The sequence below is a fragment of the Cephus cinctus genome, unplaced genomic scaffold (assembly GCF_000341935.2).
Source record: "Cephus cinctus unplaced genomic scaffold, Ccin1 Ccin1_scaffold1080, whole genome shotgun sequence".
Lineage (NCBI taxonomy): Eukaryota > Metazoa > Arthropoda > Insecta > Hymenoptera > Cephidae > Cephus > Cephus cinctus.
This window is the reverse complement of record NW_014333598.1, coordinates 87,530-101,653: the sequence shown is the minus strand read 5'-3', so window position 1 is coordinate 101,653 and position 14,124 is coordinate 87,530. Positions and strand designations below refer to the sequence as shown.

At 43.6% G+C, this 14,124-nt stretch overlaps 1 protein-coding gene across 2 annotated transcripts in view; it reads left to right on the top strand.

The window, feature by feature from the left end:
• The window catches only part of LOC107271994, a 35,227-nt gene that overhangs the window by 10,076 nt on the left and 11,027 nt on the right, over nt 1-14,124 (top strand). For both annotated transcript variants that reach the window (XR_003061080.1, XM_025089257.1), the window contains exon 3: nt 9,143-9,261. Coding sequence is in view for 1 of the 2 variants with exons in the window: in XM_025089257.1 (XP_024945025.1) it covers nt 9,143-9,261 (119 nt within the window). In the remaining variant the exon portion in view is untranslated. The remainder of the gene's footprint in view (nt 1-9,142; nt 9,262-14,124) is intronic.

The window sequence follows — 14,124 nt, the reverse complement described above, 5'->3', positions numbered from 1 at the left end:
GGAGGAGGGATTCTCGGAACGGCCGGGGCAGTCGAAAGCTCGTTCATTCTGCGAAAGTAATTAGTTTTTAACAAGCACAGCACTGTGGGCTCCTGTCTCTCATTACCGGATCCCACGTAAAAGGATGGCGGGGGGGTACACTTGTCTGACGTAACGGACAGTCAGGACTGCGTTTTTAGTCGCGCTTTTCCGAACACCAGCTTTCACCCCGACGAGGAGCCTCCGGCGGCAGCCCGGGCAACGAGAGGGGGTTTACTTGGTGGCAAGAGGGGAGAGAAGGCGAGTAGCTCTGCCAGTGGGAAAGAGAAGGATAGAAAATCATGAATGTGTCAGGCGAGGACAGAGCGAGAGAGAGAGAGAGAGAGAGAGAGAGAGAGAGAGAGAGAGAGAGGGACGGACGAGGGGCGGCTGAGCCGCGCGGGACGTGAAGGGTGGAGGGAAGGAAAGCGGAGAACGTGGAAAAGTGACGATGGAGGATTCCAACCTGCAGCCTGTTCTCTGTCCGTCGCCATGGCAACCAACCTACCGACCCTGAACACCCTACGGCCGTACGGCGCCGTCGGAGCTTTGCTTTCTGATGATTATAGTCATAATAATAATAACAACAACGAAGACCCAAGAGTATCCGTTGATGTAGGTCGCAGAAATTTCCTGCAATTCGGCGAAACTTTACAGTCAAATGGGAACAAACTTTTGCGTTTCAGCAACGTGACGTCATATCGGATCGATCTGAATAACTTTTCTTTTTTCCGGGCAATTTCTAATTTTTTTTTTCTCCCGTACAACCGACCGCACTGACGTGAAATCTCTGCAATTGTTATATACCGGTGGTTGTCGTGGTTCCTTCAACGGCCGCCAGGTGAAAATAAAGCGCTAGTAGTGTAGCGGCCTCGCGTGTTTGTCAATGCGTCGCGACGAGTGTCGTCGGGATTTTTAATCGACGCCACTTGTTTCTAACGACCCTCCTTTGTTTGAAGCCCTTTCGCGCCCTTTGACCCCTCCCCCGTCCCTCCTTCCTCGGCTAATCACAATACCGGCATTCGCTCACACCCTCTCCAGTAGCAGTTCTCGTCCCTGGCGCCTCTCTCCCGACCCGTTAACCCCCCTTCTGGACCCAGCATCCGTTCATCCCAAGGCTGAACGTTCGCCGTGCACTTTTTCGCCACCCTTGTTGTTTTTTCCCTTCTTTTTGGTACATATTTTTTTGTTTTTCCTCTCACCATCGTCCGTTTAACAATACGTAATCCCAAGGGGTGCCTCGAGTACAATTTGTTACGTATCAACCCCTTTCGATAAGCCCAACGCGCTCTGTGCCGATAAAAAAAGTAACCACCCACCTATAATTTTTTCGTATAATTTTCACTCCCGAGTCTCGATGTGAAATTTGGAAATTTTAATAATTCACCTTTGTCGTCGAAAGGAAAGAGAATTTCTTCGCGAAGATTCCTCCCAATCTTTATCCGGAGGAGAAAACAGTTGACGCTATTTTCTCGTTTACACGGTAGGCCGTTCTCTATATACGTAGTTCTCGTTTATCTGACTGGAGGGTCGTCGAGGCAAGAGACTCGCCCGTGGATCCTCTTGTCCCCACGTCGAGACCGAAGCTTCGATAAAACTCTGGGGAATGTTTTATCGAGGGCCGAGAGAGCATCCAGGCGGACGGATGAACGGAGAAACGTGAGGAAGTAGGAACGGACGAGGGGGAGGGGGGGGGGAGGCCGGAAGAGGAGAAAATCTGGAAGGAAATTTCGATCAATGGAAATTCAATTCCTCTTCTGGACTCTACCGTATTTCCTGGTGATTCGCTCGGTAGACTCGGAAGGCATTTTTCTTTTAAGCAACGTGCCTCGATGACGTCATTCCCCGAAATTTGTTTACGCATTACGACTAGAATATTTTTTTGGCTGTCTAAAAAAATATGTATATATATATGTATATATATACAGGACGTTGAATAATCTGCCATCCAGAAGTAAGGGTAGAGAAAGGTGAAGACCTAGGGAAGGTTAATAAGTCTTTAAATCAAGGGGTTGAACAAGTCGATGTTAACAAATTTGAATTAACGAGCCCTGATGCCGTAGTCCTTTAATCCCTCTAGATTCCCCTGGGGCAAAAGGATATCGACGTCATTAATCGAAGGGGAGGATATACGTCTCCGTAAGATCTCCAGCATCCCCCGCAGGATCGCTGGCAGTGATACAGAAAAAAAAAAAAAACAAAAAAAACATTTTACCGTATAAGTTTCCAATTTTTGTCATAAAGTAAGAAAAATGTCATACCTAAGAAAAAAGGTTTTTTTTTTCATCGCTGCTTTATCTCCGTATTAAATCCAGGGAAGGATCTGCGATAAAGCTTATGCCGGTCCTTTGATCTTGCTCGTGTAGCTACAGTGTCTCCACGAAGTGCCCTAAAATAGATTCGCCGTAATGATAGTTCAAGTAGAACGAAGTCCTTATGGACAACGAGGGCGGTTTGTAATATTACGTAATTTAATATCCGAGTTAATTTCGCAGAATTTCTTATCAGCTTATCGTTCGGGTACTCGGGCTCTTATTGGTACTTTTCAATTTTCGAGTATCCCGCTCGTAGTGACGCGAGGTTAGGTCGGCTGGCTAATGGGAAATTCTGGGTTAATCCAGGCTGCGGGGGTCTTGCATTTCACTCGTGTGCAACCGTCTTCTTGATCCGCAGGCCGTGAGGGGCGGCGCAAGAGGAACGGAGGGGAGGTAATTCCGGTCGGATGTAAATGAATTCTTGCGCGGTCTGGTAAGGTAGGGCGCGAACAGGCAATTTCTCAGGAGTCCGAATGGGGAAATGTTGGGGAGCCTTGGGTTGGGGGGGGGCCACCCCTCGGGGGGCATCACCGTTGGGCTGCGCTGAGTGCTGCCGAGGGATCCCGTCGGAGTGAAAGGATTGATTGAAATCAATGCCGGAGGAGTTTGTCGTTTCGATCGGTTGGGAAGCTGAGATTGGAGTTAAAATTTTTTTTTTTTAAGTAAAACAGCTCATACCGGTACTTTGAGAAATATTTTAAAAAATTAAAAATTTAGTGCGAAAACAAAAGGAAAATAAAATTTTTTCATCGGACGGTACTCTCTGTTAATCTAATGCTCACCGGCCCTGTGGGATATATGCCTTGTCTATGAGCTTGTTAAAGTCTGCTGGATAATCTAGTTGTGTCTAATCAGGTTACACGAAGGCAGGTGCAAAGTGCTTGGGAACCTGTAACCCTCCGATAGGTAGTAAGGTGAATTAGGGTTGTATTCACCCTTAAGGTTGTAAATGTTCATATATATATATATATACAGCTATGTATATATTCAGGAACGGACTTGGGTATTTGGAGTTTTCATGGTGAGTGATGATATTGCGAATTTGTGGGATGGACGTGCTAGTAGTAAAGGAAGGTTCTCTGGCAGACATTCTGAAAACAGTATTCAAGACGTATATACATGTATATCCACCCACTACGTGTTAGGAAAGTTTACCCACTTTAATGGGTATATCGAGTTCTGTCTAACTGTAGGTTACCTCTTGTTATTATAAATAATTATAATGCTCTCGTGTTATTCGAAATTAATTATAATGCTCGAGAGCAAACTTCGATAAGAGCATGGAATGCTTATCTCGAAACTGTGTAAGGTTTTCTCAGGCCGGCGACGTAATAAAATTCTTGTTATTTCGTATAAAAATATTTTCTGTAATAATAATCATTACACCAATGACAGTGTATCTCGAGAGACTCACGAGTGACATTCGCGACACCGCGGTCTATTTATCTCTCATTAACGCCATGGCTCTCGGTCCTTCGCTTTTGATAGATCGTCCCTCCAACTGTGTTTCTCGTATTACAAATACAATACGTCATCTGTCATTCATTCATCTTGAAACCACAGGAGGGACCCATCCGTCTCAGATTACGGTCGCGCGAATCACGGTAAGTGCGATATTGAATGTCCATGTTGCTCCTGGGTTGACCACGAGCATCCGATGGGTTTCAGCGTCCGATTCGCAATGGCAGACTTGCCAATACACCTATGTAGATACATTTTCCCACGTGTATACGGATCTACGTTACGAGGGCGCTGTACGATACTAATTATACGGGTATAGAACGATAATATATACGTACAGTAAAGTGGTGTATAACCGTGAATAAATAATTCAAAAAAAAAAAAAAAATTAATTGACAAGATAATTATAGTGAAATTGTAAAATTGCCTGGTATCGAAGTAAAAGACGATAACGCTTGTATTACCGGGTAAATATTGACTGTCTTCGTTGAGCTGATTGGAAGATTCAAATCTGGGGTAGCCGCGGACTATAATAATTATTTTTCGTAATTTTATTGGGAATTGGCATGAAAAAAAAAAAAATTTTACTCGTAATACGTCAGATTTACCTTGAGCATATTTTATAATTACATGTCTATGGGTATATCCTGGTTTTTCATCTCAAATGTCTAACCTAGTAGATACAGTGATATACAATGTAGAACAGCTTCTACGTGGATTCTCCGTGTTGCCGATACGGAGGTTCCGTACTGAAACTTCAGATTAACCCGTAGGTCTTATCAAAGTAAAGGACGGTATCCAAGTATTGTCTGGATACTAAATCTAGTAGCTATTATGGCAGCGTAATGCTAGATATAGGAATTAAGGCCTCGTCTAATCCTGGGGTAGGATTTGAAATCGGCATATTCACAGCGTGTCTGTGTATGGCATAATACGTGGGCAATAGACTGACCAAATTTGATAGGATAAGGTATGGTTAGGTTAGCTGTACACCAGATCGGAATCGTGCTGTATGGGAACTGCTTGGATTATGGGGATTAGTTTGGATTAGAATAGGAATATTAGACGATACTCGACCCAGTACATACGTATACGTTCCACGGTATTCTTAACGATATATCAAAAAGCCATTATAAAATGATTGCATTAGGTGATTATAGCGCGCGCAGATATCAGATATCCAGTCTAATAGAGTTTTGTGTAGGGATGCTACTCCCCAAAGTCGTTTCCAATGAAATTCGCCGGATGTGTGTATACTATCCTGGATGCTGGGCCAATGGACCGAACCGGCAGATTATCGGATTAACCGGTATACCCCACACCTGCCAATGGACGAGAGCATGAATAGCATCCTGGCTATCATTCACTTCACTCTCCCCACGTATTCGTTCCACACATGACCGGATGTGCTTCCTATAAAACGTGTATATATATATATAGGTATATGTATATATGTATATTATATTCTATGTATAGGTATATCTATATACTATGTATAGGTATATTCAGCACAGGTAAGATAGGATTTTCGAAAAAAAAATTTTTGCTGTATTTTTTTCGTGATATTTTTTTTCTTCAATTTTTACTTTTTCTATGCAATTTTGAAAATCTTCAAGTTCCGCCTGTCACGGCGAAGTGAATATATCGCGCGTCGAACTTCTCGATGCTCGTGGACTCTCGCGTAAGGATGATCCCGAGTATCCCAGACGTGGTGTTACGTAAAATTGGATCTAGATTATCGTAATGGACTTTTCGCAAAGTACGTTTAATCGTGTCTGGCCGCCTTCGTCGCTCTGGGAATTCCACTGACTTTCGCGTCCATTCGTTTTTCGCGTAGATGCACACGGCCAACGGTAGGTAGCCGCCTGTAGGGTGTATTGGTGGGAAAATTGCGCGGGAAATTCAAAGGGGACAGACAGCCGAGTGGTAGATAAGAGGATAATAATAAAAAAAAAAATGGAACGAAATAATCTGACGTTTCCGAGTGCCACACCCCGTCTCTTACACACCGAGCCACTCCTAATGGGATTTAATATATTTGCCCCCCCCCTAGACATGGCGCTCCGATCTCCCTCATGGGCAAATCATTTCCGGAATGTTAATGAGTGTTAATATAATTTCCGGAGGACATAATTGAGCGGCCGCGACTAACGCCCGCAGTGCATTCGTATCATAGTTTATATAGTATATGGCTATATGGTACAGTTACGTATACCCATATGACACATATGAGGATGGGCCAACGACGCGTGAGATCCACTTAACCAATGAGCCACACTTAAGCTTTGATATAAATGCATGCGCTGTACCCGGACAGTATCGTCCATCGTCGTAAATTTGTCAAACGAAAATGTGATTTTCCAAAAAAAAAAAAATTTCATAAAAGCAAAAAAAAGTTGTCTACTTTACAAAGTACTGCTCTCGGTATGTAAATTAAGACTCGGTGGGGCTCCGTGCGTGTATTTGATATTCAAGGCGAATCTTCATCGCAGCGATCGTCACGGCGGAATGTTATAATAAGACGACGTTTCTATGTAGAAATATGCGAGGTATTCCTGACAGCCTTTATCGTTCTTGACGCTCTCTTGAAACTTTGCAAATATCATTGTCCTCGGGCGCTTCGTGTAAACGCGCCTTTACGGAATATATTTACTCGTATATTCTCTCTCGTCTCATTATCTGTGGCTGTGCATATATATGTATATATATATATATAACTTGTGTCTATACCTTGACAGATCCATGCTGCATTTACTTTAAGTATAAACATTTGCTCGTACATTTAAGTATCGCCCAACCCTCAGTGCAACCGTATGAAATTTTCAAAGACCCACTAATGCACGTGCGCGAGCTTTTTCGTAAGTAAAATCTGAACCTGGAATATCTGTAATTGCGATGAGCTTGCGAGTTCCAGGGTTATGGGGCATGGAGGGGGGAAGTTGAATAGGTAGAAGGAGAGTCGGACCAAGTAGGTATTCCTCGAATTATTTTCAGTTAGAGCTATGGGCTTCGCATGTGAAAGGAGGCGCACTTTAGTTTCTATTCACGTGTCCAAATTATATATATATATATTACTACATATGCATATACGAATGGATTCCCCATTTTTATATTTCTCTCGTTACGTCATGTTGACTCGATCTGGCTTTTCAGAAAGTATTTTCATCCCTCTCGAATTTTTCAGCTTTCGCCGTGCGCCCTAAGAGGATTACACAATTTTTTGCCACGCGAAAATTCCCTTCGTTGTGGTGCTGGTGGTTTTTTTACTTTTCTTTTATAACCCTCGAAACACAGGATTTTTTAAAATAACGTTTACGCAGAGAGCTACCAGAAATTTCTGAGCCGCTGGAAATAATGACAATTTTTTTTCGTTTCACCATATTTTTTGAAAATTCATGACTTCCTGTTCAAAAAAAAAAGGCATAGAACTGTTGTACGAGTGTGATTTGTAATGTAACCGTATATGACGTCATTGCCGAAAAGTGTCAAAAAACACGTGGTAAATTTAACTCGTTGGTCTTTGAAGAACGATTGTAAAATATGGGGGGAAAAAAGAGATTATCTGCCAGTAACTTTTTTGCATTATAATGAAGAGAAAAATGTAAAAGTAAAAGCTTACGCGTGATTTTTTGTCGAAAACCAATGACGTAGATGAGAAAGTATTTTCTTTTTCCTTTCCGTTTATCGAATACGGGCTAGTCAGGCTTTACCACATTTCTTTCCCTTTCGTCGCAATTTTTTATATCGGTGTTACGTAACAGCATATACCTTGGGCACGTATCTATAGATACCTACCAATCCCCGTCGAGTCTGACAGGAAAATAAATCTGATAAAAAGCGCGCAAGCTCAGCAGATTGTCTGGCGGCCCCAAGCGACATGGCAAAGCTGAATGAAAAAGCTCGGGATTCCGATATCCCTGTTTACGCGGTGGGAAAATTTTGTCGCGCCATTCAGTCAGGTAACACGTGGGATTGGCTGAGTGAAGAAAAGGGGATAAAGAGGAAAGGAGCTTCGATCGCGTTGAACTTTCAGGTATTTTGTGTTTCGTAGATTTTTCGAAAGTTTTTCGAAAAAGCTCGATTCGAGTTAAATGAATAGTATGATACGGGGTAAAGTCAATTTTTTCTACGGGCAACGTGAAAATTTTATTCTGAAGACTTTTTGAAAATAGCGGCGACCCCTATGGCGTTGGCGACGAGCTACAGTGGGTGTATAGGAGTACTTTCAAATAAGGGATGAAAAGTTGGGTACAGTACCCATACTATACCTACTACTATCTGGGGTAGTAACTGTGGGACGATGCCAAGAGAAAAGAGGATGCGGCGTGTTCCGGGTAGATGAGCCTGCAGGAAGTCAAAGCCCAACTTATATATATATTATATATTTTCATATAAAAAAGTATATGTCTGTATATATATATATATGACTCGTGAGAGTTTCAATATTTCTGTCACATAGCAGCTTTGTAATATAAAGGCTGGGGCGGATGAGCGACTGGATACAGGATGAGGTGAGCAGAACTTCAAATGCTACCCTGTCTGATGTCTCCTTCAAGCTGTAGTAGTGCCACTAAAAAAAAAAAAAAAAATTTGAAAAATCGTTAGCGCACCCTGGGTCTATACCTACTGTCGGTGCGACCTCCCCCTTGTCAAGTTGTGGCCCAAAAATTAATATTGTGTACATACCTGTATGTTTTTAACGTCATAGCACCGCAGGTCTCGGACGAACCCGTTGAAGAGATGAAAACTTGAAGGAAGATCTCTCCGAGGCATCCGAGGCTTCTTCCTTGCTTCGAAATATTCCCATCTACTTCAGCGACTTCCTGTTTCTTTGCCTGATCCCTTGGTTACCCGAAGATCCAGGTACTCCGAGATGCTGCCCCTATAGCTAGGCATCCTGAGGGTGTTCGAATGATGAAATCAGGCCAGTGGCTGCGGAAGGTCATTTCGTTGCATGAGTGAGGAGGAGTTACCGGAAGTCGAGGACCCTTCCGGAAGCTCCTTTATAGAGCCCTTAGCCTTACTTTATTTCAAGATCGTGACTGCGTACGATAACCCCGGAGAATGAACCCCATCCGATTTAGGATGGAAAATATTTCCCCTACAATTACACACTTTCTTTTCCTCCCTCGTGCTCTTGGGGATCAATAGGGTGTTTCTTTTTTAAATTCACTCTTTCCTGTCTCCCACCTACATTATTCCTCCTCGCGACGGTTTCGACCATACCTATGATACTTCGATTCAATTTTTGGTTGGGTAAACTCAGACAACAAACATGAATTTTTTTCTTTTATCTGTCGGTCATCCAGCTTCTTTGATAACCCAGGACTGCCGTTTCCTGTTTGCAGGTACTTCTGTTTCCGGAGGAGGGCTGGGCGAGAAGCGCGAGTAGTTCCTACTGGACGTTGACGCCGTTTTGGTGGAGTCGGAGTCGATGCAAAGTCGTGGAGGTCGCTGGAACCAGAAGGTAATGAATATTAGGTTAACGAACCATTTATCCTCATAACAGACGCTAATTGTATTATAATTGTAAGAAAGTACGTCACAGCCATTACGCGGTACCTGCTATAGGAACTCCAGCGTCTAGCCAATAGATCCTGAAAATTCCCCCAATTAATTCAACGATTACGAAACTTCGCCTCGTCCTCCTGCACATTTATCACCCTACGTACACGCGACCCTAAGAAAGTCACTACTTTAAGGCAAGCCCCGAAATCGTCATAGGGCTAGAACCACGCACAGTTTCCCGATACAAGCAAGTAAATTCCCGATAGAACCAAAGCCGTGCGTTACGTAGGTGTCACGTTGGATTCGTTTAATGAAATCGAGCCAGGGGTGGTTCGCCAAGCGTGAAGGGCTTGAATTTCAATTCGAAATCCAGGAAATGGTTTTTGGAATAGAATTAATTTCGGTCGTTACCTCCGCAAGGCCACCTTATACCAGTGTACCACGGGGCCTATAGAATTTGTCAGATTAACATTTCCAAAAAAAAAAAAAAAACCTTCAGCAACCATTCAAACTCACAGCAATAACAGTCAAAAACGTGGAAACGTTTCAAGACGCTCTCCCTGCCGGTCTTACGTAATTTTCGAAATATCGAGAAAAAAAAGTCATCGGCAAATTTTACCCAAGTATTACCCAAGTTACGTAACGGCTGTCAAATTCAACTGCTGCCACTGAACGGGATACAAATTCAGTGGTCAGGGTTACCTTATTGCTGTCAGCTGCCGTGGGTCCGGTCCAGGGCTAATGCGGGCTAAGTTATGTAACACTGGACGGGACATCCACGTGCGTACCCGGCTGCGACCTTACGTCCTGCCAGCCGGTATTTACGAGGCTTCTCTTCGGCCCCCGGGATGGCACTCGCTCCGGGCACACTCTCGCCGGCGGGTTGTTGTATTCAATTCGGCGCACGCAATACCAATTCCCTCGTAATTCCAACGTTAGACGGGGCTCCGCGAATATTCCTTATCTGATAGCTCGTATGCTCCCGAGGATCCCGCAGCCCCTGGTCTCTTCCTTCGCCTTCGCTAACCTCTTCTACCTCGCAACTATATCATCCACTATACCCAACCGCCACGGCACTACTTATCCTAACCCCAAGCGCACCGGCGCGTAATTCCAATGAAGTAATACCGTGCTGGCCTCCTGACGACCAACCCCTGCCGGTAGGGGGTGGATTAAGGGTCGTTAAACCAGCCTGAGATCCGGAAGCATCGGGCCTCGGGATGAGACGTTCAACAAAAGGTGGCGGGAAGATTCGAATATTTTTTTTTTGAATCGCGAGTCTCGTAGTACTTTGGACACTTTTTTTTTTGTCTGCAAGCTCACGTGACTATCATTGGCGTTTTTACGTGACCGGATGCTTTTGTACGGAGCGTCGGGACGCTTGAAACTCCTAACCAACTTTCTTAGCCGCGCCTCGTACACTTTCGCATATTCAAAACTCGCCATTAGGACACTTTGTGCTTGTATACCTATATATGGCCGTTGCTCTAGCCACTCCGAAGAGAGGCTGACTCTTGACGCTGTCTGTGTTTACAGGAGTCATCTACAGGGCTTACTTCTCTTTCTATCTCTTATATTTCTCACTCGCTCTCATTCGTACCCTGGTTCCCCTATACCATCCTCTCCCCCGAGAGAGCTTACCAAGCTGGGCTCGAGTTTGCCGAAGGCAGTCACTCGAGTCCTCCCTTACTCTGTCCCTCCCGTATTTTCTCGGCGAGGGATTCACGGCTGTATAGATATACCATTAGGGATATATCCATTTATTGGAATTGACTAGACGGAATTCCATGGATACTCCCGAAATATCAGGGACGCTTTCGGACGCCCGTTTGCAATTATTTGGTCAGTGGCCGACGGCCGACCGAGGAATTGATGTGGCGACCCCTCGGGATAATACTACCCTCAGATATTCCTATTATAGGTTGGACGCTAAGAAAGGTATCCTCGTTTTTATTCGTTATCGCGTGATTATAGGTGTTTCGGGAATTTGATAAGAATTTTTGAATTTTAATTTTTTTTTATCGTACCTGGATTAATCGCGCGTGCTGTATATACGGGGGGTGCATCTTCGTGTCGTAATGTTTATTATTAACGACTTTACAGTTTTCCAATCTTTTTCAAGCATTTTTAACGATAAGTGCTTCGTAAAAACTTTGAATAACTTTCTACGGCACTCTGGTTCCTTCTATATGCGGAATTTCGCGAAAGACATAAAAGGTAAGCGAGTAGGTATTGTTGAATCGTAAATTGTCTAGGACGGCGCTTGAGTGGCGCTTGGGAATTATGCTGTCGTCACTTTTCTTTCGTTCAAACAAAACTTTTACAGGGAAAAGTTATATTACGTTTTCCCGACGTGCCGCTTGCGCCTGGCGCGAACCGCTAGAGAAGAGATGAAAGGGTAAAAACGAAGGGTTGATTCTATTTTTTTATTTTTTTTTGTGTGTAGGGATTGGAAAAATACGGCTGACCGTAATCAATTCAGATTGCCCGTTTCGCACATTTTATGAAGCTTCTGCTAGCTCTTGGGATTTTCAAAACTTTTTTTTTATATATGCACTCTCCAACTTTTTTAGTAAGAAATTTATTTTTGAGAATTTTCAATAATTTACCTTTAGTCCTTTGTGAAATTTATTTTCCAAGCTTTCACCACTACGGGGTCGATTTAAAGGTTCATGTACCTTTATTAAACTTCAATCGTGGTTTCCTGCTACTCTGTGCTTTACCGAGAAATACGTATAGTACATGTGCATACATATATATATATGTATATATGTACGTATGTACATTAATTTCACGAGTAATGCGAAACGGGAGTTCGTTTAAAATTTCAATGAGAGGAAGTCTCATAAAAGCGTGCAGAGGATAGAGACCCCATTAGTCTAACTATTCCGTACTACCGGTGCCACTTTAGTCCGTATAAAATTAAGCGACATAAGGAATAGCAAAAAGAAGAGTGAAGAGCACGAAAAACGGAACGAAAAGGGGTGAAAAAAAAACTGTGGTCAGAAAAAAAGAAGAGGGACATGGGATATCTAGGGAAATTACTGGACGAGACGGAATTCGGTATGTTCGCGTGAACTTCTCGGAGTTCCCCACCTTTTGGCGATACTTGAAAAAAAGTTTTATCGCGGTATCTCTTATCGGCGTTAATGTCGTGACGGACTTTCGGGCGACTAGCTACTGATTAGAATTTCAATAACCACCGTGCGCGACTACGTACCTTTGTGCAGGAACGGTCATTAGTTTTTTTTTTTTTTAAATGAAAAAAATCAATCCATAAATTTTTTTAAGCATTTTTCGTGTTTAGTTAATTTTTCGCACGTCCGTTGCCACAATTTTCCGCTAGAGGCGCTGTCCGAAGGTATCCGCGAACGATGGAGTGGTAGCTTGAGACAGAGAGGCAAAATGAAGCATGGCGAAGGTTAGGTACGAAGAGAAAGATAAAACGCCGGTTGGATGGAAGTTAAGCACGACTGTTGGATCCAGTGTGCCTCAATAGGGCGTTTAAAGTTTTAATGATCGTCGCCGGTTGAAACGACGGTAGAATCAACCCCTCAAGACTTTGAAGGGTGAGCCCCAGACAACCGGGCTTTCTGTCCTCCCTTTAAAGAGCGCCTCACCGCGTCAACCCACTTCCGCCAGTATCCTGACGTATCCAGGCAAACGACGTTTCTCCCATTCTTCCAGATCATATAAACGAGACTACATTAAAGAAATCCGGTTTCCATTGGAACTTCTGTTACTGGCTGGTGCTGCCGCCAGCGGACGTCAATGAAATTACACTAGGAATTTTAACCGACGAAACTTCTTCGTGGCCTCTTTTACTTTGAAAGAAGAAAATTTTTCTTTTCTTCAATATCTTCAAACCCAATTTTATTGTATCAAAAGTACGTTTCAGCGTAAAGTGCCTTTGGGTATTACAAAATATGTTACGTAAACTTTTTATAAAGAATGTCAAAAATTGCAAAGTAATGGGAAAAAAAATATTCAAAATTTCACCTCGTTCAGTCTCCCGTCTTTTAACCGTAAACACGTAACTTTCCCTCGTTACCCCTGCCGTATAGAAAATACATGGGGAAAAACCTGAAATTAAGCCGGCGCTTCGTTATACTGTAAAAATTGATTTTCACGTATGTCCCTGGTACGGGGACGTGACACGTGGCCAGAGTACTCATTTAGTCAAGCCGCGTTCGCACGAAGCATTAAAATCACACGGGCCGACAGTCGCGAAATTAATACAGTGTCGCGCATCCAGTTAAAAAGGGAACAACACCATCCAGAGTGGGCAGGGACGCTACGAGCGTCCACGTTGACGCCGGCACAGTGTGAAATGAACGGATAATAGAATTGCGCGAGAGCAAAGTGAATAAAAAAAAGGTTAATAAAAATTTTTTTAATTGTCAAATTTATTAAGAATTTTTATAATTAATTTTTTTAACCCCCCTCCTTCCCCCATCACCTCATCTAGCAACTGACCCACCGCCACTTCATTCAAGTCTATTACCATCGAGGCGCACGAGATGAGCCCAACCTGGTGCAAGGTCACGTCGAACTAGAACCCCTTCGAAAAAAATGATCACTTCATTAAGGGAGCCTCTTTTGTCTGGCATCTCCGGGTATATATAATGATTCAACCCCCAGGAGCCTCAGTGCCGAGCAGTCGGCCGTGAGAGGACGAGGGTGACTGGTATTCCAGGAAGGAGGGGTTGGCTGAGCACGTGGAGGAGGACGAGATGGCGGATAAGGGTGGGAATGGAACTGGGTTGAGATGGGGAGGGTGGGAAATCCATAGGGGGGGTCGGAGGGGGGATGATAAAGGGGG